The 27936-nt window shown below is 46.3% G+C and overlaps 1 protein-coding gene across 1 annotated transcript in view; it reads right to left on the bottom strand.

Annotated features, from left to right (window-relative positions):
* Positions 1–27936, bottom strand: part of LOC135040512 (collagen alpha-1(V) chain-like) — a gene marked incomplete at its 3' end in the record, with an annotated part of 144724 nt that overhangs the window by 97290 nt on the left and 19498 nt on the right. The window contains exon 2 of the mRNA XM_063954825.1: positions 6251–6418. Within this exon, the coding sequence (XP_063810895.1) occupies positions 6251–6418 (168 nt within the window). The remainder of the gene's footprint in view (positions 1–6250; positions 6419–27936) is intronic.

Genomic DNA, 27936 nt, shown 5'->3' with positions numbered 1-27936 from the left:
GTTATAATCAGCAGATTTCCGGCTGTTCGGTCCGATAATCACCCGTCTGGATGCAGCGTCCGCGTCTGCTAAGTGTTTTACAAGTCTGTTCGAATCTGATCTGCTGCTTTCTCCAATACGATGAGTCCACGTTGTGCGCATTTTGAGGTGTGTACGAAGGGCCTAGGGGGGTCATTCCGACCCGATCGCTCGCTGCAGTTGTTCGCAGCGCAGCGCCGGCACATGGCGGACGGCCGTCGTTCCCTAGCGATCTCCTCTGTCTGATTGACAGGCAGAGGAGATCGCTGAGCGGGAGGGGGCGGCATTTGGCCGCCATTTTTGGGGCGCAGTCCGGCCAACGCAGGCATGGCCGGACCGCGCGGGGGTGGGCCGCATTGGCTGTGGGACATCACATGCAGCCGCTGCGACCAGGGGCAGCAACGAGCAATTCCCGGTCAGCCGAAGGAGCTGCCCTGGCCGGGAGTTACTCAACAAGTACAAAAGCATCGCCGCTGTGCGATACTTTTGTCCTTTGGCCGGGGGGGGGGGGGGGGTTGCGGGCAGACATTCGGGGCGGGCTATCCCTGTGCTGGGCGTCCTCCCGCATGTCTGGGAACATGATCGCATCTGTGCTAAATTTAGCCCAGCTACGATCAACTCGGAATGACCCCCCTAATTCAGACCTGATCGTAGCAGCAAATTTGTTAGCAGTTGGGCAAAACCATGTGCACTGCAGGGGGGGCAGATATAACATGTGCAGAGAGAGTTAGATTTGGGTGGGGTGTGTTCGAACGGAAATCTAAATTGCAGTGTAAAAATAAAGCAGCCAGTATTTACCCTGCACAGAAACAAAATAACCCACCCAAATCTAACTCTCTCTGCACATGTTACATCTGCCCCACCTGCACTCCACATGGTTTTGCCCATCTGCTAACAAATTTGCAGCTACGATCAGGTCTGAATTTGGCCGGAAATTCCGATCATCCGTCCAACATCTCTGCTGATAGGTCATTCATAAACGTCACCTCTGTGACCATCTTAGGACAGTCGTTCAGATCGGTAGGATAAATCACCGGTGTGTACACGACAAATCTGAGGTTCTCAAGGTCATTGAATCACTCTGAAAATCGTGAAGTCGGACGGATTGTAAATGGAATGTGCACCCAGCCGTATCCATTGTATGGAACTATCTAATATGAGGAATGATACTCTTGGCTGCATTGTACAAGTAGCAGCGTTTACACAATGCAGAGAGCTTGGCTTATATACAGTACCTATAAATGACATACTGTCTCTGCCTTAGGAAGAAGCTTATCATACACTTGGGGCCGGGGACTAGACTGCAACCCAAACATTCAGCGATTGTACAAAATGTTTCCGTCCGATGGGGAAATAAAACCTCACATCATCTCAAGCTGTAATGAGGGCGAGGCCTGGTTCAGTGGTCTGGTAAGTGGTAACCCAAAGCCAGTGGTGCTCTAAATGCAGCCTTGTCCCTGGAATAATTGATTGCAGACCAGGGCGTAATAGGTGTCCGAGGACTCTGCCAACGCGCCGGACGCCAACCTCACATTCATCTTCCTCTGTACATGGTGGCAAGTGTAATTACAGGAACGGTGCTTACGCGGCAGAATTTCCCGGTGCTGCGTGGGTTTGAGAAATCCAGGATGACACCAATCACACGATCTGCATCCACGCAGGAATGGAATCTGCACAGCAGAGCGCGGCTATAGGATTACAGACGCTGCAAAACCACAAGGGTTGCAGCTGGTCCGATACCTGGAACCATGTCACCAGCTTGGCAACGTGGGGTTAACGTCTCCAGTGCCGCTGCCGAAGGGCCACAATCCCAAATAGATGAGTTACAGTGGTTTAAAAATGTGTATTTTATTTAGTAACACTGGGGTCTATTTACCAAGTCCTGGAGAGAGATAAAGTAGCAGCCAATTAGCTCCCAACTGTCATTTTTCAAACCCAGCCTGTGACGTGACAGGAGCTGATTGGCTGCTACTTTGTCTCTCTCTCCACTTTATCTCTCTTCAAGGCTTAGTAAACAGACCCCATTATTTTAAAGTGAGATCCTGATGGAAATTATGGCATCACGTTGGCATGACGACCTAATCGCGGATGCGTATCCAGTGTCTCAGCTCTCTCTGCCACGCACATTTGGTGGGACCCTTAGTGGCAGGACAGAAGAGGACCATGAGGTGTTTGTGTGTACATATAATGGGAGGGACATGACCAGGGGACACAGAGTCCGCTGGGCATTGCTATTGGGAATATAATGAGGTATTCTTTGGTTGCACCCCAATTACCAAGTTTCAGAACAAAAATTAGAAAAACATCCAAAACGTATTTTTGTGACTGTTGCTCAGTGAGAATTCATAATGAAAGTTTTGGGGCGGATGCTGTTCCTTGTTGTTAAGTTGGTAGTCCCAGGGGCCAGAGGGGAGCCTGTGTAAAGTTAGGATCCATCAGTCGCACCTCTGATTGGTGGATTTAGCCTTCGATGTGCCATCACGCAGAGCACTGCAATCAATGGAAGTATACTGTATTCAGTAATTGAGAGCACTTGATAGATCAAGTGTATAGGTAATCCCTTTGGTTAATACAGATTTCGCATTTACACCAGTGGAATAGGAAAGGTTAGATCAATAGGTCACAATGAAGGGTCTCCGAGAATGCGAAACGCGTAGGTGATGACTGAATCATTCCTATTCCTCTTCAGCTGCTGTACGTGTGATTACTATATAAAGGGGATAAACATACGATTGATCTATCAAGAACTCTCTCTACTGTCAGCTTTTTCCATTACTATACAGGACTTCCATTCAATGGTGGTCAAATGTGCTTTTCCAAAACCCACGGCCCAAACAGTGCATGTTTTCCAGATCTTCTTAATCTACTTTGCCAGTGAGTGTCAGGATGGCTATGTAAGGGTTGTGGCGTTTCAGATCCCCATGTGCTGAAGATAAACACTCCATAGTGAGACACTCCACATTGCGCTAAATGAGAAATGCGGTTTCCCGCTCACGTGGGGGCGTCACAGCTGTATAAGTGCCACATACAGGACTCCCATTCAGCACCGTCTTCTAGGGGGGTAGAACGCAGGGCGCCACAAACTCAAACAGAAGAGTCTGCAGATGTGGCTGTCCCCACAAGCTCTTTATCTTCTTGAGATGATCCTGCAGCGAAGGTCATCTCTTCCAGGTGTCTTCTGCTGAACTACTTGGCTTCTTCCCTTATAAATGCAGATGACGTTCATGGCATCATAATAAGTGCTTTCATGATTTATTCAGTGATCAGCAATGACTCTGGGAAACTTTTATACGGTGACTGAATGATCTGATGCTGCGTCATAGAACGGAGGTGGGATCAGTACTGCAGCAGGAGGCATCTGCGTGTAATAGACGCTGCATCACCGTACAACGCTATCACCGCTGCTTCCAAGGAAGTGACAGCCGCTCCATATGTGAATAATCCTCATACTGTATTCAATGAAACTATCAGACATTTTCTCTCGTTGTCCAGCTTGCGCAACCCAGATAATTCAGCTTCGAGCAATGTTATTTAATAGCCTTTATATTTCTAGATCTCCACTGGGATTTCCTAACGCTGACATAGCTATCTGCAGCACGTGACCCGGAGGACGCATCTTCAGAGGATTATGTAATTCCTGAATAGCCCTTAGCAGATAATTACTGATCACAGTACTATACACCGCCCTGTGGTTCTGTGGACGGTAAATCACTGTCATTACAGCCTCTCTTCCCCCCTGCACCCTATATATAGTCTGCACCCTATAATGAAGGACTGACGTCACAGGGGGGGAAGCTGGGGATCACCGCACCTGCCCCTCTTCCCATCGTGGAGAGGGTGAGAAATGTTGTAGTATTATCACCTGCTGTGACAATACCACATACCACACTCCGTACATTCCAGACAATGGTCCTAAATTCACTCCACCTGATCCTCCATCCCCCCCACCCCCATGAACACATGCAATATGTCAGCAGGAAAAGTGTCTGATTTAGCAGTGAGCAGTATATGGGCTGTACAGTCGCTGGTATATACTGTGGCCACAGGATTAGGTCCAGCAATCAGAGGTGCCGCTGTTATTTTATAGCTTCAAGGTTTTTTTTCGCAGCAAATTATATAATTGGGTTCTATGTTCAGCTCCCAAAGAACAAACCTCGGTTCTCATTATCAGGATGACACGGGACCGCTGCATTATCATTTAAATGAACTATTGGGAACGCCTCGCAGTATGAATGGGCCGCCAAGCATTCACCCTATTAGCGGCAGAAAAGTATTTTCTCGGAACAAAGTTCAGCTGAAGGTTACATCCGCCTGTCGTTCAATTTAGCACTCGCAGGAAGCCGGCGCCGACGGAGCTAAATGGGAGGCCAGTGTTTGCATTAGAAAATAAATTATAACTAGATTGAAAAAGAAAAAAAACGATCTTGTAAAGCTATCTTGCCGATACTCTTCTTACATATCTCCGGATAATAGAGTCCAATGAGAGAAACCTGTCTCGCAGCACAGGCAGCGGTCTGACACATCCGGATATCAGCGCAGTCACCATTAGGTATTGCACAGGTGGCAATTGTGGGATAAAAGGGAGAGAGGGGGGGGAGAAGGGGAGAGAAATAGAGGAGAGAGAGGGGGGGAGAGAGGAAATACAGGAGAGGGGGAGAGAGAGAGGAGAGAGGAGAGGGAGGAGAGAGAGATAGGAGGGGGGAGGGAGGAGAAAGAGAGAAGGGGGAGAAAAAGGGAGGAGAGGGGGAGAGAGAGGAGAGGGAAGAGAGAGAGATAGGGGGGGAGGGAGGGGGGAGAGAGAGAAAGAGGAGAGGAGAGGGGGGGGAGAAAGAGAGGAAAGGCAGGAGAGGGGGAGAGAGGAGGGAGGATAGAGGAGAGGGAGGAGAGAGAGAGAGGAGGGGGCAGAGAAAGAGGAAAGGGAGAGAGAGAGGAGGGAGGATAGAGGAGAGAGAGAGAGGAGGGGGGAGGGAGGAGAGAGGAGGGGGGAGAGAAAGAGGAGAGAAGAGAGAGGGGTGGGAGAAAGATGAAAGGCAGGAGAGGGGGAGAGAGAGAGGAGAGAGGATAGAGAAGAGGGAGGAGAGAGAGATAGGAGGGGGGAGGGAGGAGATAGAGAGAAGGGGGGAGAGAGAGGAGGGGGAGAGAAAGAGGAAAGAGAGGAGAGGGGGAGAGAGAGAGAGAGAAGAGGGGGGAGAGGAGAGGGAGGAGAGAGAGAGGAGGGGGCAGAGAAAGAGGAAAGTGAGAGAGAGAGGAGGGAGGATAGAGGAGAGAGAGAGGAGGGGGGAGGGAGGAGAGAGGAGGGGGGAGAGAAAGAGGAGAGAAGAGAGAGGGGTGGGAGAAAGAGGAAAGGCAGGAGAGGGGGAGAGAGAGAGGAGAGAGGATAGAGAAGAGGGAGGAGAGAGAGATAGGAGGGGGAGGGGAGGAGATAGAGAGAAGGGGGGAGAGAGGAGGGGGAGAGAAAGAGGAAAGGGAGGAGAGGGGGAGAGAGAGAGAGAGGAGGGGGGAGAGAGGAGAGGGAGGAGAGAGAGAGGTGAGCAGAGAGAGAGAAAGAGAAGGAGAGGGGGAGAAGGGGCGAGAGATAGAGGAGAGAGTGAAGGGAGGAGAGGGGAAGAGAGGAGGAGAGAGTGAGGGGGGGGAGAGAGGGGAGGGAGTAGAGAGAGAAGGGGAAAAAGGAGAGAAGAGAGATAGAGGAGAGAGGGAGAGGAGAGAAAAGAGAGGTGGGAAGAGACAGAGAGGAGGGTGGGAGAAGAGAGGAGAGGGGGGGAGGGAGGAGAGAGAGGGACAGAGGGAGAGACCCAACAGAGCATTATTTAATAGGACAACACCATTGGTGTAATATTATGTATATGTGGGCAGCAGAGTTGGCATATCGGTTAGCATTGTCCCGCGTTCATTTCCAACCATGGCTCTGTGTGGAGTTTGTATATTCTCCCCATGCTTGTGTGGGCTTCCTCTGGGTGCACTTGTTTCCTCTCACTCACCAATACTGGTAGGTTGATTGGCTCCCATGTGTATATGTGTGTGCATGTACATGTGGTAGGGGATATAGATTGTAAGCTCCACTGGGGCAGGGACTGATGTGATTGGCTGAAAGTGCTGCGGCATATGTGTGCGCTATATATAAATAACTGGTAATAAATGAATGATTGAGTCCTCCGTATAGAATATGTGGCTGGAGGTGGGTGTTATAGGATGATACATGAACTGGGTCATCGGCCTGATAGCGTCATCTTACCTGGGAACAGCTGCTTGGTCGGCGCGCTGAGCTGCGCGTGCTTGGTCACCCTGTACGCTACGTCTGGTCCCTTTGATGATTTTCTCAGCGCACAGAACCCTGTCGTTTTTTTTACTCCGTCAGGTAAATTGTGAAAATCTAATACCTTCAAAACATCTGCTGGTTGACCTGTCAGGAGAGGATGACAAAGAGGATGGTTATTAGATAGATGTATATATATATATATATATAAGGGATGATGATAATAACACAGCACCACACCCTGCGTGCCACAGCGTAGAAATGATATGTGACATACTCTATAGGAGGGATATATTGGGCTCTCCCGGGCAGAGCTCTGGCGCCAATTTCCTGCTAACAAAACAAGACTAGCGCCTCCTTAGAGGTGGATTTAGGGTTACGGTATGGCCGCCTGCTGCTGCTACTCCTCTTTCTGGCCTCATAAAGGACGGAGATGAAAGGAAGAGGCACAAGGGTTATGTAACATGTCCCTGTTTCAGTGCCTCGCGTCCCATTCTATGTATATCCCACGTGTGCGGCCCTGTCTGCTGAATGTATGACAGCTTCCGTACAGCCGGCAGACAGATATCAGCACCGAGGGGACGTCAGTGTCCTCCATAGTGGCAGAGGGACAGGACCCCCGAGTGACAGCCGTTATACATTCAGGGGCTGGGAAAGCTGAGAAACACCAGACGTCTGTCCCATAGTAAATAATAAATGCCTCCAACTACACAGAAGCAATTTACCACTGCAGAAACATCTCAGACCTTATACCAATATTGAACAGGAACAAGACAATGAAAACACACAGGTTTTATAACACAGTAAAGTAATAAATTATGACAAATAGATGTGAGATACATATTACAGTACAGTGCACGTGCAGTGGTCTGTACATATTACAGTATACTGCAGTGATCTGTACATATTATAGTACAACGTAGTGGTCTGTACATATAACAGTATAGTGCAGCAGTCTGTACATATTACAGTATAGAGCAGTGGTCTGTACATATTACAGTATAGTGCAGTGGTCTGTACATATTACAGTATAGCACAGTGGTCTGTACACATTACAGTACAGTGGTCTGTACATATTACAGTACAGTGCAGTGGTCTGTACATATTACAGTATAGTGCAGTGACATGTACGTATTACAGTATAGTGCAGTGATCTGTACATATTATAGTACAACGTAGTGGTCTGTACATATAACAGTATAGTGCAGCAGTCTGTACATATTACAGTATAGAGCAGTGGTCTGTACATATTACAGTATAGTGCAGTGGTCTGTACATATTACAGTATAGCACAGTGGTCTGTACACATTACAGTACAGTGGTCTGTACATATTACAGTACAGTGCAGTGGTCTGTACATATTACAGTATAGTGTAGTGGGCTGTACATATTGCAGTGCAGCAGTCTGTACATATTACAGTATAGCACAGTGGTCTGTACATATTACAGTATAGAGCAGTGGTCTGTACATATTACAGTATAGTGCAGTGACATGTACGTATTACAGTATAGTGCAGTGATCTGTACATATTATAGTACAACGTAGTGGTCTGTACATAATATAACAGTATAGTGCAGCAGTCTGTACATATTACAGTATAGAGCAGTGGTCTGTACATATTACAGTATAGTGCAGTGGTCTGTACATATTACAGTATAGCGCAGTGGTCTGTACATATTACAGTATAGTGCAGTGGTCTGTACATATTACAGTATAGCGCAGTGGTCTGTACACATTACAGTACAGTGGTCTGTACATATTACAGTACAGTGCAGTGGTCTGTACATATTACAGTATAGTGTAGTGGGCTGTACATATTGCAGTGCAGCAGTCTGTGCATATTACAGTATAGCGCAGTGGTCTGTACATATTACAGTATAGCGCAGTGGTCTGTACATATTACAGTATAGTGCAGTGGTCTGTACATACTACAGTATAGCGCAGTGGTCTGTACATATTACAGTATAGCGCAGTGGTCTGTACATATTACAGTATAGTGCAGTGGTCTGTACATACTACAGTATAGCGCAGTGGTCTGTACATATTACAGTATAGTGTAGTGGGCTGTACATATTGCAGTGCAGCAGTCTGTACATATTACAGTATAGAGCAGGGGTCTGTACATACTACAGTATAGCGCAGTGGTCTGTACATATTACAGTATAGTGTAGTGGGCTGTACATATTGCAGTGCAGCAGTCTGTACATATTACAGTATAGAGCAGGGGTCTGTACATACTACAGTATAGCGCAGTGGTCTGTACATATTACAGTATAGCGCAGTGGTCTGTACATATTACAGTATAGCGCAGTGGTCTGTACATACTACAGTATAGCGCAGTGGCCTGTGCATATTATAGTATAGTGCAGGGGCATGTACGTATTACAGTATATAGTACAGTGGTCTGTACGTACTACAGTATAGCGCAGTGGTCTGTACATATTACAGTATGGTGCAGTGGTCTGTACATACTACAGTATAGTGCAGGGGCATGTACATATTACAGTATAGCGCAGTGGTCTGTACATATTACAGTATAGCGCAGTGGTCTGTACATATTACAGTATAGTGCAGGGGCATGTACATATTACAGTATAGCGCAGTGGTCTGTACATATTACAGTATAGCGCAGTGGTCTGTACATATTACAGTATAGTGCAGGGGCATGTACGTATTACAGTATAGCGCAGGGGCATGTACGTATTACAGTATAGCGCAGTGGTCTGTACATATTACAGTATAGCGCAGTGGTCTGTACATATTACAGTATAGTGCAGGGGCATGTACGTATTACAGTATAGTGCAGGGGCGGGGCATGTACATATTACAGTATAGTGCAGTGGTCTGTACATTTTACAGTATAGTGCAGGGGCATGTACGTATTACAGTATAGCGCAGTGGTCTGTACATATTACAGTATAGTGCAGTGGTCTGTACGTATTACAGTATAGCGCAGTGGTCTGTACATATTACAGTATAGTGCAGGGGCATGTACGTATTACAGTATAGCGCAGTGGTCTGTACATATTACAGTATAGTGCAGTGGTCTGTACATATTACAGTATAGTGCAGGGGCATGTACGTATTACAGTATAGCGCAGTGGTCTGTACATATTACAGTATAGTGCAGTGGTCTGTACGTATTACAGTATAGTGCAGTGGTCTGTACATATTACAGTATAGCGCAGGGGCACGTACGTATTACAGTATAGCGCAGTGGTCTGTACGTATTACAGTATAGCGCAGTGGTCTGTACATATTACAGTATAGTGCAGGGGCATGTACGTATTACATTATAGCGCAGTGGCCTGTACATATTACAGTACAGCGCAGTGGCTTTTACATAATACATTGCCACACTTGGTGCCTCGGTTATGTGGCTATAGTGATATGGGTAATGGCAGTGCTTAGTGCCCCCGTTGTGTATGGGGCCCCCCCTGTGTATGGGTGCAGGCTAACGCGAGCCAGCCAGGACTTTCAGCTGCTGGCGGCCGAGCACCCTGGGAACTGCTGCGGCCTCTGAGATTGATGCTCCCATCCTGCGCCGCTGTCTGACTGCCGGAGATGGAGAGCGTAATGCAGACATACATAACACAGGGAGATGTCAGCGAGGGAACAGCAGATTAATACATCTCTGGCACTAAAAAGCTTTCTGTGACTTCCTCAATTTGTTACAATCCACCATGCGGAACAATGGCGCAGATTACCGCATCCATCACCAAACACCGTGCATTAAAGCAACAACATCTCTCTTAATTATCTCTAAAATAACGGAACGTCACATTCAATATTACTCCAGGTTATTCTGCATTCTGTGGTGTCCTCTTATCTCCCACAAACCACCTTACACTGAGCTTTTATGGACGCGGGCTCACTGGACACATCCAGGCGTGTAGGGTGCCCCAGCGGCCGGCAGCCAAACCCCAGCGAAGGAAACATCCATTGATAATTGCTGTCTCTTACTCAATAGTAGCCATGCCACACAAGCATTTACAGTACATATATATATATATACACACACACACACACACACACACACACACACACACACACACACACAGTATTTCCGTGTATTGCCAGTGAATAAAATCTATTTCCTTATTAAAGTCTTTCATTGTTAAATGAATATTAGCACTATACATAAATGGGATACTATCATCATGTAACATAACAATAGTCTGTATGACCCAGAGTGGGTGCTATTATCATGCAGGGTTGGGGACCACCAGTATCAGAGAAGCCTTCCCAAGGGACAGCGGCTTAAGCACATCTTTGCAAATATATGCAACTAAGATCTCTGAATATTCTATTATCATGCTCTATTCCAGTCTTATTGCTGATACCTTTTGGTGTGCTGGGGGAAAACATTTCTCTTTTTCTTGCTTAGACGAACCCCTCCTTTTCATGCACCTGAGAACTAAATTGATTGAGCAGCTACCATTTTATATTGCTGTTCTGAGCGGCATAGATGGGACCAGGATTTGGAGGGCACGCTGGTTCTTGTAGTGCCATTTGAAGGCTCTAGGGGTGACTGCAGGTGAGTTGGCTCTTAATTTTGATATATTTTTGTATGTGCTATAATTATGTAGCAGAACAATAAGCAATTGTATGACCCAAAGTGGGTGCTATTATCATGTAAAGTTAGGGACCACCAGTATCAGAGAAACCTTGCCAAAGTCTGGTGGCTTTACCATATCTATGCAAACCATATGCAACTAAGATCCCTGAATTTTCTATTATCATGTAGTGCTCAAGTCTTATTGCTGATACGTCTTGGTGTGCTGGGGGAAAACTTTTCTCTTTTTCATGAATGGGTTACCGCCAACAACAATGATGCTCTTCTAGGTTCTACGTTCCATACGGGAACTTTGCATGCAGAAACCTATTAAAAAACAACAATCTTAATTCCTTTTAAATTGGCGTATTGGTCGCTAGCTGCAGAACGCAGGACTTAGATGCATAAGTATCACACCGTACCGTACCTGCGTCAATGCACAAGAATATTCTCACTAAAAAACACGGAATGGATGCACATCCCGACGCTCCAGCTTAGACCCATCACGGAAATTCTAACTTTCACACAAAGTTCTGGAAGCTGATAACTGTACGGCGAGATCCCTGATATAACTGTGACTCGCTCTTGTTCGGCCCTAAATATAAAGCTTTGATCTGCTATCCTTGGAGGGAGGACGGGTGCCAGGAATAAGCGGCTGGGGAGGATGTCGGTGACAGGGAGTCCTGGCTGTTACAGCAGGGTCGTATTTGTCTACTTTACTGACCCTCCTGCAACAAATAACGGCGGTTAGGGCCATGGGGCAAATACACTTTTCCTTCAGCCCTCCCCCCCCTTGGTATTCACATCCCCGTGACCACGCCCCCTGCTGTGCAATGCGTGTCATCATGCAGTGGGGGAGGTCATGATGACATCACCTACAGTGAATTGTTGTTTCATCAAGCCCCTGCCCATTTTCAGGAGGTTGCCCTAGTCTCTCTGGAGTTGGGGAGAGCGCCGTGAAATCTGGGGGTCATTCTGGTAACGGAAGGCCAGTATGAGGGGAGGCAGCCATTTTGTGGGCGCAACCAATATTCAGACAATTTCACTAGTTGCCAATGACGTCCATGAATTATGAGGCACTGTGTATTGGTTCTGCCCACAAACATGGCTGCCGCCTCTGTGAGGGTGAGCCGTGCACTTTAAGAACCTTGCCATTATTCCTCATGGCTCCTCCATCCCCCTGCCTCATGCCTTGACCATCTCTGCTTTGCTTACATCTTGCCATCAGATTACCTCCCGCTTGATTGCACCTCAAGTCATCTGTCTGTTGCCCCTCCCCACTAGATTGTTAGCTCTTCAGAGCAGGGCCCTGTTTCCTCTTGTTATCTAAGCCCTCTTCTCCTCACATTTCACTCGCAGCTCTCCCCTACTCAGCGACCATCTTTACCGCTTTCTCTCCTGCTGGTAAAGGCTCATCTCTATCTATGGCCGCCAGACCCTAGTAGTACAATGATTACTCCCTCGCTACTTACATCTTAGCTGTATTATGTATGAGAATTGTGGTGCTCCTTGTTACCTGTACTCTATTTCTGTTATTTATTTACTGTAATGTAAGTTTTGTCTCCCTGTACTGTCCTTTGTACGGCGCTGCGAAACACTTGTGGCGCCTTATAAATAAAATGTAATAATAATAATATTTGGCTTAGCAGTATGAGTCCGTGAGGCCTGATGAGGACACGGCTTGTTCACCACATAAGTAATACAATACATGGGACTGGTTTCAATGGAATGGAATAACAACTGAGGTAATTATTTCAATATTTCCAGTCTTGCTGTTTAAAGAACTATTGCATAATTATTATTAATCCTATCCAAATCATCGATTCATTCCACATTGCGCTAAAGGACAACAAGGGGTAAATTTCAGGTACAGACGTGTCCCTGTCACATCGGGGCATGTGGTGGGTCTTCTCTGTATCTGCCTGGTCACAGATTGAATCAATGGAGCATCTAAACCGCCAACAGCAGACAACCGGGGGCTTCCCCACAAGACAGTGCGACCCCACCAAAGAGGGCGTCCAACGCGATCCTGTCCTTCCCCGCCAGACGGTAGATCTCCGTCAGCCCCCTGTGAACGTGATCCGGGAGTAGGTCCAGAAGCCGCGCAGAGATTAACCAGATTATCTGCAGAATGTCACCACTCTGCATTTCCATTGCAAAATAACAAACGGCAGCAAAGGTTTTTTCAATTAAAAAAATCAGACAGATATTATAATTTCCATTCCCCCCCATATTCATCACGTTTGACAAGCCAGAGGTACATTGGCAGCTGACGCAGTACAGGAAGTTCCTTACTTTCTAATGACTGCATGCAAGGCCTGAAACAACTACTAAATCAAGGCCCCAGATGGAACAGTTTACACCGCAGTCTGTGAGCCATCTTCAATATTGCCGGCTCTCCTGCGCCCATTCAGAGAAAGCGCTTTCAAGATGATTGCCATCTGCATGGCGGACACACGCGTTTTTCATGGCCAGAGCAGAAATTCCGTTTGGGGACAGAAACAGGTTTTAGCGCTGCAGTAAAATATCTGTTCCACAAAAAGAGAGAGAATAATTTTGCCCTGGATCAGGGCACGGTATGGACAGGGGCTGTACACACAGGGAAGAATGGGCGACCCTTTTCCAGCCTCTATAACTCCAGCGCACTGCCGGGGGAACGCAGACGCATCTATCACGGTGTCTCCTGTAACACTAACACAAAGGACATTTGTCAAAAGGAGGGCTTGCAATTGCCAGATTGAACGGGTGTCAGTGGACGGAAAATCCAGACACGGAACACGGTGTAGCTCCTGTTTCCAATAAATCTCCATGGACCAGTGTCATGGATATGAGAAGGCTTCTTGGATTACCATTTTGCAGGTAAAATGTTGCATTGTGGAACTCTCTTCCTAGGTCGGGTTACCTGAACAGCCGAATGTCTGTAAAGCCGCCACCCCACGGGTTATGGATACAACGGATGAAGGAGGTACGAGAGGAGCATTTCAGTATGCTTATGAGTGGAGGAAGAGCACCTACAGTATCATCATTACTCACCAACACAGCAACAAGAAGGCACGGAAAGATAGTCTGTATCCAGTTAGAACATCAGAATGCTAACAGCAGTGCAGAGTATTTTCACCAGCTAGCTACATGTGTGGGTAACTGTAAAATGCTCAGGGTTAAGCCAATAAAACAAACATTTATAGCAGACATCCAACTGAGCACTAGGTATTACTTCCAGACTTTACTTACATTCTAGCTTGCCTTTGGGACCTGAAGGAGAGGTACAAGGAGCACGTGGGACTAGATGGGCCAAGTGGTTCTTATCTGCTGTCAAAAAAATGTTTAGTTGCGTGATGACGTGATAAGTGTCAGGGATGTAACCGCAATGACTAGATTCACATAGGTGGTCATTCCGAGTTGTTCGCTCGGTAATTTTCTTCGCATCGCAGCGATTTTCCGCTAATTGCGCATGCGCAATGTTCGCACTGCGACTGCGCCAAGTAAATTTGCTAAGAAGTTTGGTATTTTACTCACGGCATTACGAGGTTTTTTCTTCGTTCTGGAGATCGGAGTGTGATTGACAGGAAGTGGGTGTTTCTGGGCGGAAACTGGCCGTTTTATGGGTGTGTGTGAAAAAACGCTACCGTTTCTGGGAAAAACGCGGGAGTGGCTGGAGAAACGGAGGAGTGTCTGGGCGAACGCTGGGTGTGTTTGTGACGTCAAACCAGGAACGACAAGCACTGAACAGATCGCACTGGCAGAGTAAGTCTCGAGCTACTCAGAAACTGCACAGAGAAGTCTTTTCGCAATATTGCGAATCTTTCGTTCGCAATTTTGCTAAGCTAAGATTCACTCCCAGTAGGCGGCGGCTTAGCGTGTGCAATGCTGCTAAAAGCAGCTTGCGAGCGAACAACTCGGAATGAGGGCCATAATACCAAGTCATTAATCACCAGCCCACATCAGAGTCCAGGAGCAATCTTCAAAACCTGAGATTTCCCAGACAGTGCCGGAGTGTCGGCAAAGCACCTAGCGTCAACAACTTTCTGCAAGCTGAGCCATCAGACGGACGCCCACAGCTTATAATGACAGCAGTGCAGCAATATACAGAAATCCACCACTTACAGAACACACAATCTGCAGTGGATCAATCCACCCCAAAAGCCACCCTTTACCAAGTGCTAAATAATTCTGCCAGGGTGTGGAGCCGTGACTGGAGGAGCAGACACTGGTGCAGGAGGAGCATTAAATGTTACCGGTAAGGTGTAAGGAAATTGTGGCGCTGGGCGCTGAACGACGGGGAAGGAAGAAATGGGTTTCACTCTCGCGGTTTAATCCTGTGCAGATTTATTTTCCTGTCTTTCTTCAGGAGTAAATGAGATAATAAAGGAACAGATTATAGCAAAGTTAAAAAGTTCACCCTGAACCATATGCAATTAAGAGAGAATGACGTAAGGTTCCCGGTGCCTAAAAATGGAATGTTAGCAATTAAAGTGTCAATATTAGCTCACAAGTATAAAACAAAAAGTGATCGGCCGGTCTGTTCTCTGACCATTGGGGGGATATTCAGACCTGATCACTCCCTAGCTATTTTTTGCCGCACTGCGATCAGATAGTCGCCGCCTATAGGGGAGTGTATTTTAGCTATGCAAGTGTGCGATCGCATGTGCAGCTGAGCGGTACAAAAAAAGTATTGTGCAGTTTCTGAGTAGCCCAGAACTTACTCAGCCACTGCGATCATTTCAGCCTGTTGGGGTCCGGAATTGACGTCAGACACCCGCCTTGCAAACGCTTGGACACGCCTGCGTTTTTCCTACCACTCCCAGAAAACGGACAGTTGCCACCCACAAACGCCTTCTTCCTGTCAATCTTCTTGCGATCGGCTGTGCGAATGGAATCTTCGTTAAATCCATCGCTCAGCAATGATTCGCTTTGTATCCGTGCGACACGCCTGCGCATTGCGCTGCATACGCATAAGCAGTTCTGACCTGATCGCAGCGCAGCGTAAAAACCTAGCGTGCGATCAGGTCTTAATGAGGCCCATTGTCTGAGGCATTTGGCTAAAGCCTGCGGAAGAGAGGGACAATCTGACACTTTGCGAGCACTGCGTACACAGCTGCGGTTCCAATGGCCGAGCCCTTACTTCTGCTGTCACTCTGGTTCCCTCATCTTCCTCCGCCCCGGGGCACATTCTCAGCAGTCAAGTATACAGCTGCTGAAATCTGTTAGCTTTGCCCAGGGTGAATATAGTAACGTTCATTACACTAACAAATGACAGAAGAGACAGATTCTTGCCCCTCGGGGACATTCATGAGAATAGTTATAAGCTAAGGTACAAGAGTCCGGTCTTCTCTCTATGGCTGGGAAGCTAATAGGCCCCAGGACTGGTCATTGCCGGAAATCAGGGTTTCTCTGCCATATTTATTACTCACATTTTCTTAAGCGCAAACTATGAAAATCTTACTTCAATTTTTGCACAAATGTTACAGTTTACAAAAGTGTTGCACAACTTATCCGCGTGTATCACTCAGAACACAAGAACCCTCCCGCATCGTTTACCAGGCTCATCGCGCAATTTATCAAATTGTTACATAAGAAGAAAAAAAATCACTCTGAATTATGTGACGCTGTGATGTCAGAACCTAAAGGCCTTTTCCAAGCAACTTCCATCGTTGGATCCAAAAATCAAACTAGTGTAACTGGGAGAAGCGCAGAGGAGCGCGGTTCATTTCCGTATGGAAAGAGTTTGGACGGATGAGTAACTCCCCGACTATGAAAAGCGTTCCTCATCTAGAATCTATCGGCACCTACTGTAAAATCGCGCACTTTGTGAATGATTTAGCTCTTGTGCCTATTTATCATCTGTGTAACGTAGGCTATATCGCTGATACCTGCATTACTGATATAATCGGTGCGTACCAGTGTCCCAATACAGAACGTTAGAAATATTATCCCCCAAAATCTCAGAATCTGTCAAGAAAAAGTCCTAAACTCAGTGTTATGAGCGGATATTTCAGTAATGAATCACTTCACCCCCCCCCCCCCCCCCAGGGATCCCAAAAGCCATATTCCCACTGCCAACAAAAGAATGCATTATATTAAAACAACACAGGATGGGAAAACTCCAGAGGAAAGTAGAGATCATAGTAAGGAGGGGGAGAGAAGATCACAGCTATTGTTCAGCCAGCCAAGATATTCTGCCTATGGAGGGGGCACGGTGACTGGGGAGGGGTACTGTAACCAGTGGGGGCACGGTGACTGGATGGGGTGGCACTGTAACCAGAGGGTACACAGTGACTGAGGGGGCACTGTAACCAGAGGGGGCACGGTGACTGGGGAGGTGGTACTGTGACCAGAGGAAGCACGGTGACTGGGGAGGTGGTACTGTGACCAGAGGAAGCACGGTGACTGGGGAGGTGGCACTGTGACCAGAGGAAGCACGGTGACTGGGGAGGTGGCACTGTGACCAGAGGAGGCACGGTGACTGGGGAGGTGGCACTGTGACCAGAGGAGGCACGGTGACTGGGGAGGTGGCACTGTGACCAGAGGAGGCACGGTGACTGGGGAGGTTGGACTGTGGCCAGAGGGGGCACTGTGACCAGAGGGGGCACGGTTACTGGGGAGGGGCGACTGTGACCGGAGGGGTGCTGTGACTGATGAGTGGCACAGTGACCAGCGGGGGTGCTGTGACTGGGAAGGTGGCACTGTGACCAGAGGGGGCACGGTGACAGGGGAGGTGGCACTGTAACCAGAGATGGCATGGTGTCTGTGAAAGAGGGACTGTGACCAGAGAGTGCAATCTGATTGGAAGGGGTGCTGTGACTGGCGAGGAGGCACTGTGACTGGGTAGGGGGCACTCTTTCTGGATGAGCCAAATGGTTATTATCTGCCATCAAATTTCTGCCTTTTTACCCATGCAATGTCAGCGCCAGTGCCCAGGGTGAGCGTGCATTGCACTACAGACGTAAGTGATGTAAATAACGTGCAAATTTGGTAGAAACTTTGTGACCCGCATGCATGGCGAGCTTAGTCGCTATTTGATGCCATTTTAGTATAAGTGTATGTGGACACATCTGTACACTGCAGTATGTCCCGAAAGGGTGCGGCCTGGTGCATGTGTTATTACACCTCAATAACACTCACAATATCTAATACACAGCTAGAACTCTCCATCTTGTGCTATAACATGCACGTAGATACATACATAGTATATGCACAAACAATAACAAAACACACCTATCAACATCAGCGTTGTGTATGCAACCAACCAATCAGAAGCGGGTGACCTTTACCCTGCTATCTGCAGGTCACCTATATCTCCATGCAGGCCTGCATCGAGTCACAATTACGCAAACACCCCCTTACAGTACCTGACCTACACCTGTCCGTCAATTCCTTCCCCCATTCCACATTTCCCAGGCAACAGCGGACGTGTCTGATTCATGCAAACTGCATGGGCGCGGATAAGACAGCGACACTCAGAGCTACAGCAGGCGCACACTGTGCAATAATCAGGCCAATCACAACTCTGGTCTTACATAGGACCAACTGGATCTCATCCCGTCATCAGGAGGGCTGCGCAGCATTCACTGCCCTGATATTGTGCCACAAATGCAGCGATTACATGTTCGGCCAGACAAAGTGCATTTAAAAATGTCACCTCCACAGTATGTGTCGCTCAGACAGGAACGATAATTGTCCAGTGTGCACTCAGGAAATCAGGTGCCCATAGGATCATTCTAGCTGTCAGAAAATAAAATTGTGAATCGTTCCTCTTATCGGTCAGGTGTGTACCTACTGTAACTATATGCTGCCCGGCTGGTTGGCACAGTGGATGACATTGCTGTGGTCTTGGGGTTTATTCTTACTAGGTAGATACTTGCGTGGTGCTGAAGTAGTATTGGTAAGTTAAAGGTCACCTAATTCAATTGTCCTCGGTATGTAGATTTTAAATACCTCTGGAAATCAGATTGTAAGCTCCACTGAGCAGAGACAAATATGCCTGAATTATGTGTTCTGAAGATATAGAGCTGCAGAATGTTTTAAATAAAGGATAATAATAATAGTAGTAGTGGATGTACCCAGTTTCAATAGGGCAAAGGTTAGCTGGGCGGAACATTTTACCACTTTTCACCCCATCAGGAGTGGAGTTTGGAAAAATTCAGCTGCTTAGTGAGCAGCTGCAAATTACTGTCACAGTTTCCAGACCACCCAGCAGGTCACATGTTCCAGGTCACCCGGCAGGTGCACAGGAAGAGTTCACCAACTGTCACTTTTTCCAGAGCACAATGGTGATGCATTGTAAATGGCATGCAGACGTTTTGCCACATAACTCCACAATGAAGCACCCGATTACGCCGCCATTTTTTTCTGCAAATCTATGGACCAAGATCTTTAATTTGGTATATGATGTGCCCTGCTCAGACAACGTCACCATAGAAAGATGTCACTCATATAAGCCGTCCTTCTACCATTAATATATAGACATCTGCCCATTAAGGCCGGGAAGTTGAAATCAGGCAGGTTTCCAGCTAAATCCTAATGACAGGATGATTTGCAGAAGGCCTAACATGGAGGCGTACAGTACATCACAGTATGGGGACTCCTTTTCAATGCTACAGATGCCATTAGAGAAGCTCCTATTTCAGTACCTACCGTAGACCTATATAAGTTATTCTCCACTAAAATAAAATGAATATATGCAAATGTCTTTATGGTTAATCTGTATGTACCCAGGCTGAGGACGTATGTATGTATACATGCCTCGGGGGCTGCAATACTCTACACAACAGACCTTGTTTAACAGCAGCATCAATAACGATGACAACTGATCATATTCAATTGCAGACATGTTCCGTGTGATCACAATAAAGTCATATTTCCATAAGTATCTGAGAAATCGGCACCTGGGTATATGATCTGGCTGGAAACTCTCCTGCTCTTAGTTAGGAATACATGTCACCGACGTGGAACGCGTTTGTGATTGCTCTCATGTCATCTGCCCACTGGCAACGTATTTCATAACGTGCTGTTTAATAATGAAAACCCATCACCTATCACCTGGATGAGTTCCCGCAGTCTCAGGCTGGGACATGCGGAAATGCGCGGTATGCAGGTCTGCGACCCCACCCTCCGACAGTACAGACAGGAGGTACTCTCAGATGATCCAAGCTCTCACCCTGCCACCGCCCTACTGTAACACAGACACACAGCTTCTAATCTGCATATTATATAACACATAGCAAACCTCCTCCTGTAATATTAATGAGTATTTCCTCCTGCAAAGGCCATTTACAGTTATATTCAGGACACAGACTCATAATGCGCATTAAGGCACTGGATTATCATATGCAATATCCTTAAATTTGAGCAGATTAAGATGTTATAATGTGTTGGAATTTTCATTTGTACAACTACCTTTACCATAACATACCGGTAGTAATTCTTGCCCTGTACTTACCACATGCTAGAAATCTATATAAAAACACAATGGCCCTCATTCCGAGTTGTTCGCTCGCTAGCTGCTTTTAGCAGCCGTGCAAACGCTAAACCGCCGCCCTCTGGGAGTGTATCTTAGCTTAGCAGAAAGACTGCGTAGGTCATGAATGTGGCCGAGACAGCATAAACTCGCCGGCTGGGCATGCGGCACGCCTCTTAATGCATCACTCTGGCACGGAAGGGGTTACAGTTTTTGTGGGAGGAATGTAAGGGAAACTGCCTGGATTGTGATTGGCTAGTTTCTGTATAGGGGCTGGTCTGACATACATATAGTCTTCAGACCTTAGGACAGCCTGCCTCTTTCCTGTTTTTTTCCGTGACCCACCCGCCCGCCCTGGAGAGTTGTTTTTTTGTTGCTCCCCTGGGGTTGTTTGTGTCGGCTTTTGGTGGCCGGTTTCTGAACGGTTATTTTAGTTTAACTTAAGATTTTATCGTTAGTAAGTTCGGGTGAACTTTTAGGTAATCTTATAGTCTTATTATTAATTTATGGGCACCACCGTACCTGGTGGGCCCATATGATAGATCATAAACATGTGTGGATATCGGGGCCGGTGGCTATATTTTTTACCCCGTAGGGGCGGAGCGTACCTCCGTCCCTACAACTGTTGGTGGGCAGGGGTAGTGGCAGAAGGTCGACCCCTGGCCTTGGATTTTTGGATTTCCGATGTCTGGGATGGAGGCAGGAGGCCGATCCCGGAACATCTGGGGCAGAAGGCTCCCTCACACACACATGTTTATTGCTCTATTTCGTCATATAATTTTGGATTACCCTTATTAAGTGGTTTATCATGTTTAACCGTTCTTCTCCCCGCCACCTTCGTTAGAGAGGGAAGTCTGCATTCTTAGTTTTAGTATTAATAGGCCTTTCTCTCAGTCAAAATAAAAAGCTGACCCCTTTCACGCCAATTACGGTTGTTGTGTCTTTATTTACTAAGATAAGTGTGCTTGAGTGGCGTGCGTATGCATCTGACGTGTGAAGTTTAGTGCAACCGAAAGGATCACAGCGCTGCTACAAAAAAAGATTGTGCAGTTTCTGAGCAGCTCGAGACTTACTCCTAGCTAGCGATCACTTCAGACTGTTCAGTTCCTGTTTTGACGTCACAAACACGCCCTGCGTTCGGCCAGCCACGCCTACGTTTCCCCAGCCACTCCTGCGATTTTATCCGACACGCCTGCGTTTTTACACACACTCCCCGAAAACGGTCAGTTACCTCCCAGAAACACCCACTTCCTGTCAATCACTCTGCGGCCGGCAGTGCGACTGAAAAGCGTCGCTAATCCTTGTGTGAAACTGCATCGGCTTTTGTGAAAGTACGTCGCGCGTGCGCACTGCGCCCCATACGCATGCGCAGAAGTGCCGCTTTTTTACCTAATCGCTGCGCTGCGAACGAAAGCAGCTAGCGATCAACTCGGAATGACCACCAATGGTCCACAATAATTTGGATTTTTTTCACTTACAAATCCATTTACTATTTAAACTCAGGCAATATATACATTTGTCTACATTCTAATTTGTAAGGGACAATTCACAGAACAAGCACACAAGCAACATCAAGCTAACATACAGTATAAGGCCCAAAGCCTATTTACTTAAATGTTACAGTGTCTTAGATATGAACACAAACATATATAAAACAAACTGCGCTAGAGGCACTTGTGTCTAAGCGGAAGATGTACAGATATGGCTTCCATCAGCTTACTCTTCAACGGGACGCACGTGCGGCCGTATCGCGATTTTCACTAGCAGCGTCTGCGTGCGACCTGTCCTTGGGAGCAAATGCACCCATGCAATCCTAAGGTTCACAGGTGTGTATGACGCGCATGTGCACACTAGTTGGAGAGTGATAAAGTGGAGAGATATAAAAGTGGCATTTATGTTTCTTCCGTCAGCCCTTATTGGAGGAAATGTATCAAAACTCAAAGAGAAATAAAGTATCAACCAATCAGCTCCTGACATTTTTCAAACACAACCTGTAACGTGGCAGTTAGGAACCAATTGGCTGATACTTTATCTCTGAGTTTTGATACATTTCCTCCAAGAAGGCTTTGTACATCTCTCCTTAGATGTGTTACATAATGTCACTTAAAAAGATCTCTTCTAAACATTTTGACCCAGATACTCTAAACTCGACTCAGTAAGTAGTGAAGGCATTTAAAGGTCCTAGAACGGAGAGGTTATTCAGTCGCCCTAATTGAGGTCTATGCAGCGCTCAGGCGCTTGTTAAATATCGAGACCCAGAAGATTACAGTATGCAAACGATATGCAAATATAAGTGCTAACACGTTAGGGGCTATTTTCTGCACGCCACACAAGGCCCAAAGGTCTCACATTTAAGTGACATCTTAATATGTCGTTATAGTTCATTACGGGCTTTTTAATAACACATTCCGTTCAATAAGGTCACATTATTTCATACTTGGGTGAATTACGCCTCTAACGCATGTATACGTATATACGGCACAGAGAGAATAATGGGCCTAACGCAGACCTGATCGCAGCAGCAAAATCTTTCCCTAATAGGCAAACCCATGTGCACTGCAGGTGGGGCAGATGTAACATGTGCAGAGAGAGTTAGATTTGGGTGGGTTATATTGTTTCTGTGCAGGGTAAATACTGGCTGCTTTATTTCTACACTGCAATTTAGATTTCAGTTTGAACACACCCCACCCAAATCTAACTCTCTCTGCACATGTTACATCTGGCCCCACCTGCAGTGCACATGGTTTTGCCCATTAGAGAATAGTTTTGCTGCTGCGATCCATACTGAATTAGGCTCAATATGCAATGCTTGGGATATTCTGCAGCACACAGGGCACGAGACGGGGCACTGGCTAATTTGCCATATACACAGATTAATTGCAGGTATACAGAGAATGAAATCTGGCATACCTAACAAAATAAGTAGTGCTGTGTGTCCAATATATACAAAGGGACAACGTCAGGGCGCTCACTGTAATTGTTAGAACCTCAAAGATAATAACTGTAATCAAAGCCTGGAGATAAAGTACCAACCAATCAGCTCCTGTCATTTTACAGACTGAGTTTGGGAAATGACCGTTAGAAGCTGATAGGTTGATACTTTATCTCTCGACAAGCGTTGATAGATATCCCCCAAAATGCCAACCAATCAGCTCCTGTCAATTTACAGGCTGAGTTTGAGAAATTGAAGGAGCTGATTGGTTTGGGGCTTACTGTATGTAATAAGCCTTGGGAACTGGATAAAGTGGAGAGAGATAAAGTACCAGCCAATCAGCTCTTAACTGTCACGATACAGGCTGTGTTTGAAAAATGACAGGAGCTGGTTGGTACTTTATCTCTCTCCGAGGCTTAGTACACTGATCCCTTTATCTCTCTCCATTATGCTTAGTACACAGATCCCTTTATCTCTCTCCAAGGCTTAGTACACAGATCCCTTTATCTCTCTCCATTATGCTTAGTACACCGATCCCTTTATCTCTCTCCATTATGCTTAGTACACAGATCCCTTTATCTCTCTCCAAGGCTTAGTACACAGATCCCTTTATCTCTCTCCAAGGCTTAGTACACAGATCCCTTTATCTCTCTCCAAGGCTTAGTACACAGATCCCTTTATCTCTCTCCAAGGCTTAGTACACAGATCCCTTTATCTCTCTCCATTATGCTTAGTACACCGATCCCTTTATCTCTCTCCATTATGCTTAGTACACCGATCCCTTTATCTCTCTCCATTATGCTTAGTACACCGATCCCTTTATCTCTCTCCAAGGCTTAGTACACAGATCCCTTTATCTCTCTCCATTATGCTTAGTACACAGATCCCTTTATCTCTCTCCAAGGCTTAGTACACAGATCCCTTTATCTCTCTCCATTATGCTTAGTACACCGATCCCTTTATCTCTCTCCATTATGCTTAGTACACCGATCCCTTTATCTCTCTCCATTATGCTTAGTACACCGATCCCTTTATCTCTCTCCAGTATGCTTAGTACACCGATCCCTTTATCTCTCTCTAAGGCTTAGTACACAGATCCCTTTATCTCTCTCCAAGGCTTAGTACACCGATCCCTTTATCTCTCTCCATTATGCTTAGTACACAGATCCCTTTATCTCTCTCCATTATGCTTAGTACACAGATCCCTTTATCTCTCTCCAAGGCTTAGTACACAGATCCCTTTATCTCTCTCCAAGGCTTAGTACACAGATCCCTTTATCTCTCTCCAAGGCTTAGTACACAGATCCCTTTATCTCTCTCCAAGGCTTAGTACACAGATCCCTTTATCTCTCTCCAAGGCTTAGTACACAGATCCCTTTATCTCTCTCCAAGGCTTAGTACACAGATCCCTTTATCTCTCTCCATTATGCTTAGTACACAGATCCCTTTATCTCTCTCCATTATGCTTAGTACACAGATCCCTTTATCTCTCTCCAAGGTTTAGTACACCGATCCCTTTATCTCTCTCCATTATGCTAAGTACACAGATCCCTTTATCTCTCTCCAAGGCTTAGTACACAGATCCCTTTATCTCTCTCCATTATGCTTAGTACACCGATCCCTTTATCTCTCTCCATTATGCTTAGTACACCGATCCCTTTATCTCTCTCCATTATGCTTAGTACACAGATCCCTTTATCTCTCTCCATTATGCTTAGTACACAGATCCCTTTATCTCTCTCCATTATGCTTAGTACACAGATCCCCTTATCTCTCTCCAAGGCTTAGTACACAGATCCCTTTATCTCTCTCCAAGGCTTAGTACACAGATCCCTTTATCTCTCTCCAAGGCTTAGTACACAGATCCCTTTATCTCTCTCCATTATGCCTAGTACACAGATCCCTTTATCTCTCTCCATTATGCTTAGTACACAGATCCCTTTATCTCTCTCCAAGGCTTACTACATAGACTCCTTTATTTCTCTTCAAGCTTTTATAAATCTCCCCCAAAGACAGCTGACAGAGGAACATAAATTCCATTACACCCCTATATTGATCATTGATGCAGAGCTGTCTGAAGAGCGCCCCCTTCTGTCAGCAGCAGGTAATCCGGGGCATTGTCCTGGTGTGTTTCAGGTCTCACTGGGCAGACAAATAACCAATCATTGCAGTATTTTATTACCACCTGAACCTCGCTTTCCCTTGGGCTTATAAATGAAAGACCTACAACCAGTCCACGCAGTTTAATGTAAATAACGCAATATTCATAGGCCACACGGGGATGTTTAACAGACCACTGGGAATAAACCAGCCGTGGACAGACACAATGCTGCAGTTATAGCACGTTGCTGTATGTGTAGCCAGCGGGCACGGGACACTGCCGGCGGCAGCTGCCAATGTGACTGTAATCCGGTAACGCCACAACAGATAAATATTGTTCCAATCCAAAAGACAAGTCGCCAACAATCAGAAGGAATGCGAAAGCGTCTCACGGCCATGATTCCGGCGCGCACGGACAAGAACTCGCACATGGCCCTGGTAAAAACATCTCGGAGTTACACAAATGAGAATTATTAATAATAACAATGAAAGCTAGAGAGAAAAAAAAGATATTAGTCGATGGTCACTATAGGAATAAGATATATAGTAAGAATTTAAGAAGTGTTCGCCTTGCCCAACAATAAATACAATGAAAGCAACACAAAACGCACTAATGTGAGCCTGACGGACAAAGCGTTCTATAAACCTTACAAACATTCTCCATGTTAGCATTACGGGATTATTTTGCATAGTACAAATGTAACTCGACATAAATTAATTAAAATAATATTTGCTAATTAAGGACTCAGCAATCAGCTCTGCGATTCTTATATTATGCTGCTGCGGAAAGAAAAACCAAAAGAAATGAATGGAGAACATAGATTAGCTGCACCTGTGGGTCTTTTAAAATGCATCAGTGAGTAATGAATACACCTGTGCACCTGCTGGGTGACCTGGGAAATGAGACCTGGGGTCCTGAGGACCGAGTTTGAGAACCACTGGAATAGAGAGTTAAAGTAACTGGAAGTAGAGGATGTGAAATGACAAGAAGACAAATAGTGATTGAGGAAAGTAGGTCACTTGGACCCGGATCACCAGGAACCACGCCGTGTAGAGACGCGCCCATGAAGCGTCACTGTTCCGGTGTGAACGGATTGGCTGTGTTCTTATGAATGTGGTTTCAGCCCACACATTGGCTGCCTCTGCTGTGAACAGGCAACAGAAAAGTCATTATGTCAAACAACTAACAACGCGTTTCGCCTCTGTGTAACATTACCTCCGCTGCAGATACAGCCGACGCTGAAATGAAACACGCGGAAATTGTAACTGCGGGCAACAAAGTTAAAACCACAAATAGAGATAAACGCATGAAATATGGCTATTGCCGGGTAACCATAAAAGAGTTAATAATTGGCCAGTGACTATAACAACAGGACATTCTGCCACACACTGAGCGACGCGATCTCTTCCATTCTGCTATAAATATGGGCAGACAAATTGGATGAGATCTGAGATCTTTAGACCTGTCTCCCACAGGTAATAATTGATTATTTGTTATTAAGTGCTAATTAAAATGCTGATAATCATTAGGAACTGCTACCTAAAATGCATCTAAATGTTTAGACCTGTTCTTTGTAGGTGAAAAGTGGAGCGGAGCAACCCAGAGTATATGGAAACCTGTCGGCAGTGCACAAGACCCTTTAAAGGAAAACAAAAAGCACTTTGAAATCTCTTCACGGGGGTCTACGTCGGCGGAGCTCCATCCATTTGGTATCCACACAAGATCATTTATTCATATGAACGCATTCACACGGGAACACATCCACGCTGGTACAGTATATGTGCGGGCAGGTCAGGAATGAAGCATGTCCCTGTTCGCTCAACGCAGACTGAGCAGCCCAAAAATCCATCTCTCTGGCTGTTCTGTGTTTGAACTTTCACTTACTATTAATAACAGAACAGGAAATTTGTGGAATAGATGCAGCACAGGGGTGAGTGGGCAATAGGGCAGCTGTCCTTGTCTTTAGAGATGGGACTGACACGGAGAAGCAGTGATTCTTGTGCCGTATAGAATCAGTGTATATAGTACACCTATGTTTAAATGTTTCCTATGTCTCACTGCCTTTACCTGGGACCACGTGGAAGACTGCCCACAAAGCCTCAGGAGAGGACATAGGATGTCCTGCTATAATAAGACTTATGAGTATGCACCAGGATGACAGGACTGACTGCCCCCCTCTACTCTCTTCAACATGGCACAGATCATCTATCACTCAGCCCATACTCTGTCTAGAGTCCAGTAGGCACAAAGAGGCCTGGATTACTCTAAACCAAAGGGTCTCAACTAGAGATGAGCGGGTTCGGTTTCTCTGAATCCGAACCCGCCCGAACTTCATGGTTTTTTTCACGGGTCCGAGCAGACTCGGATCCTCCCGCCTTGCTCGGTTAACCCGAGCGCGCCCGAACGTCATCATGACGCTGTCGGATTCTCGCGAGACTCGGATTCTATATAAGGAGCCGCGCGTCGCCGCCATTTTCACACGTGCATTGAGATTGATAGTGAGAGGACGTGGCTGGCGTCCTCTCCATTTAGATTATAAGAGAGAGAGATTTACTGGAGCTTAGGACTAGGAGGAGTACTGTAGAAGTGTAGAGAGTGCAGAGAGTTTACTAGTGAGTG

Source organism: Pseudophryne corroboree, unplaced genomic scaffold, assembly GCF_028390025.1.
Source record: "Pseudophryne corroboree isolate aPseCor3 unplaced genomic scaffold, aPseCor3.hap2 scaffold_742, whole genome shotgun sequence".
Classification (NCBI taxonomy): domain Eukaryota; kingdom Metazoa; phylum Chordata; class Amphibia; order Anura; family Myobatrachidae; genus Pseudophryne; species Pseudophryne corroboree.
Note: the sequence above shows the minus strand (reverse complement) of the source record. Positions and strands in the feature narration are given on the sequence as shown.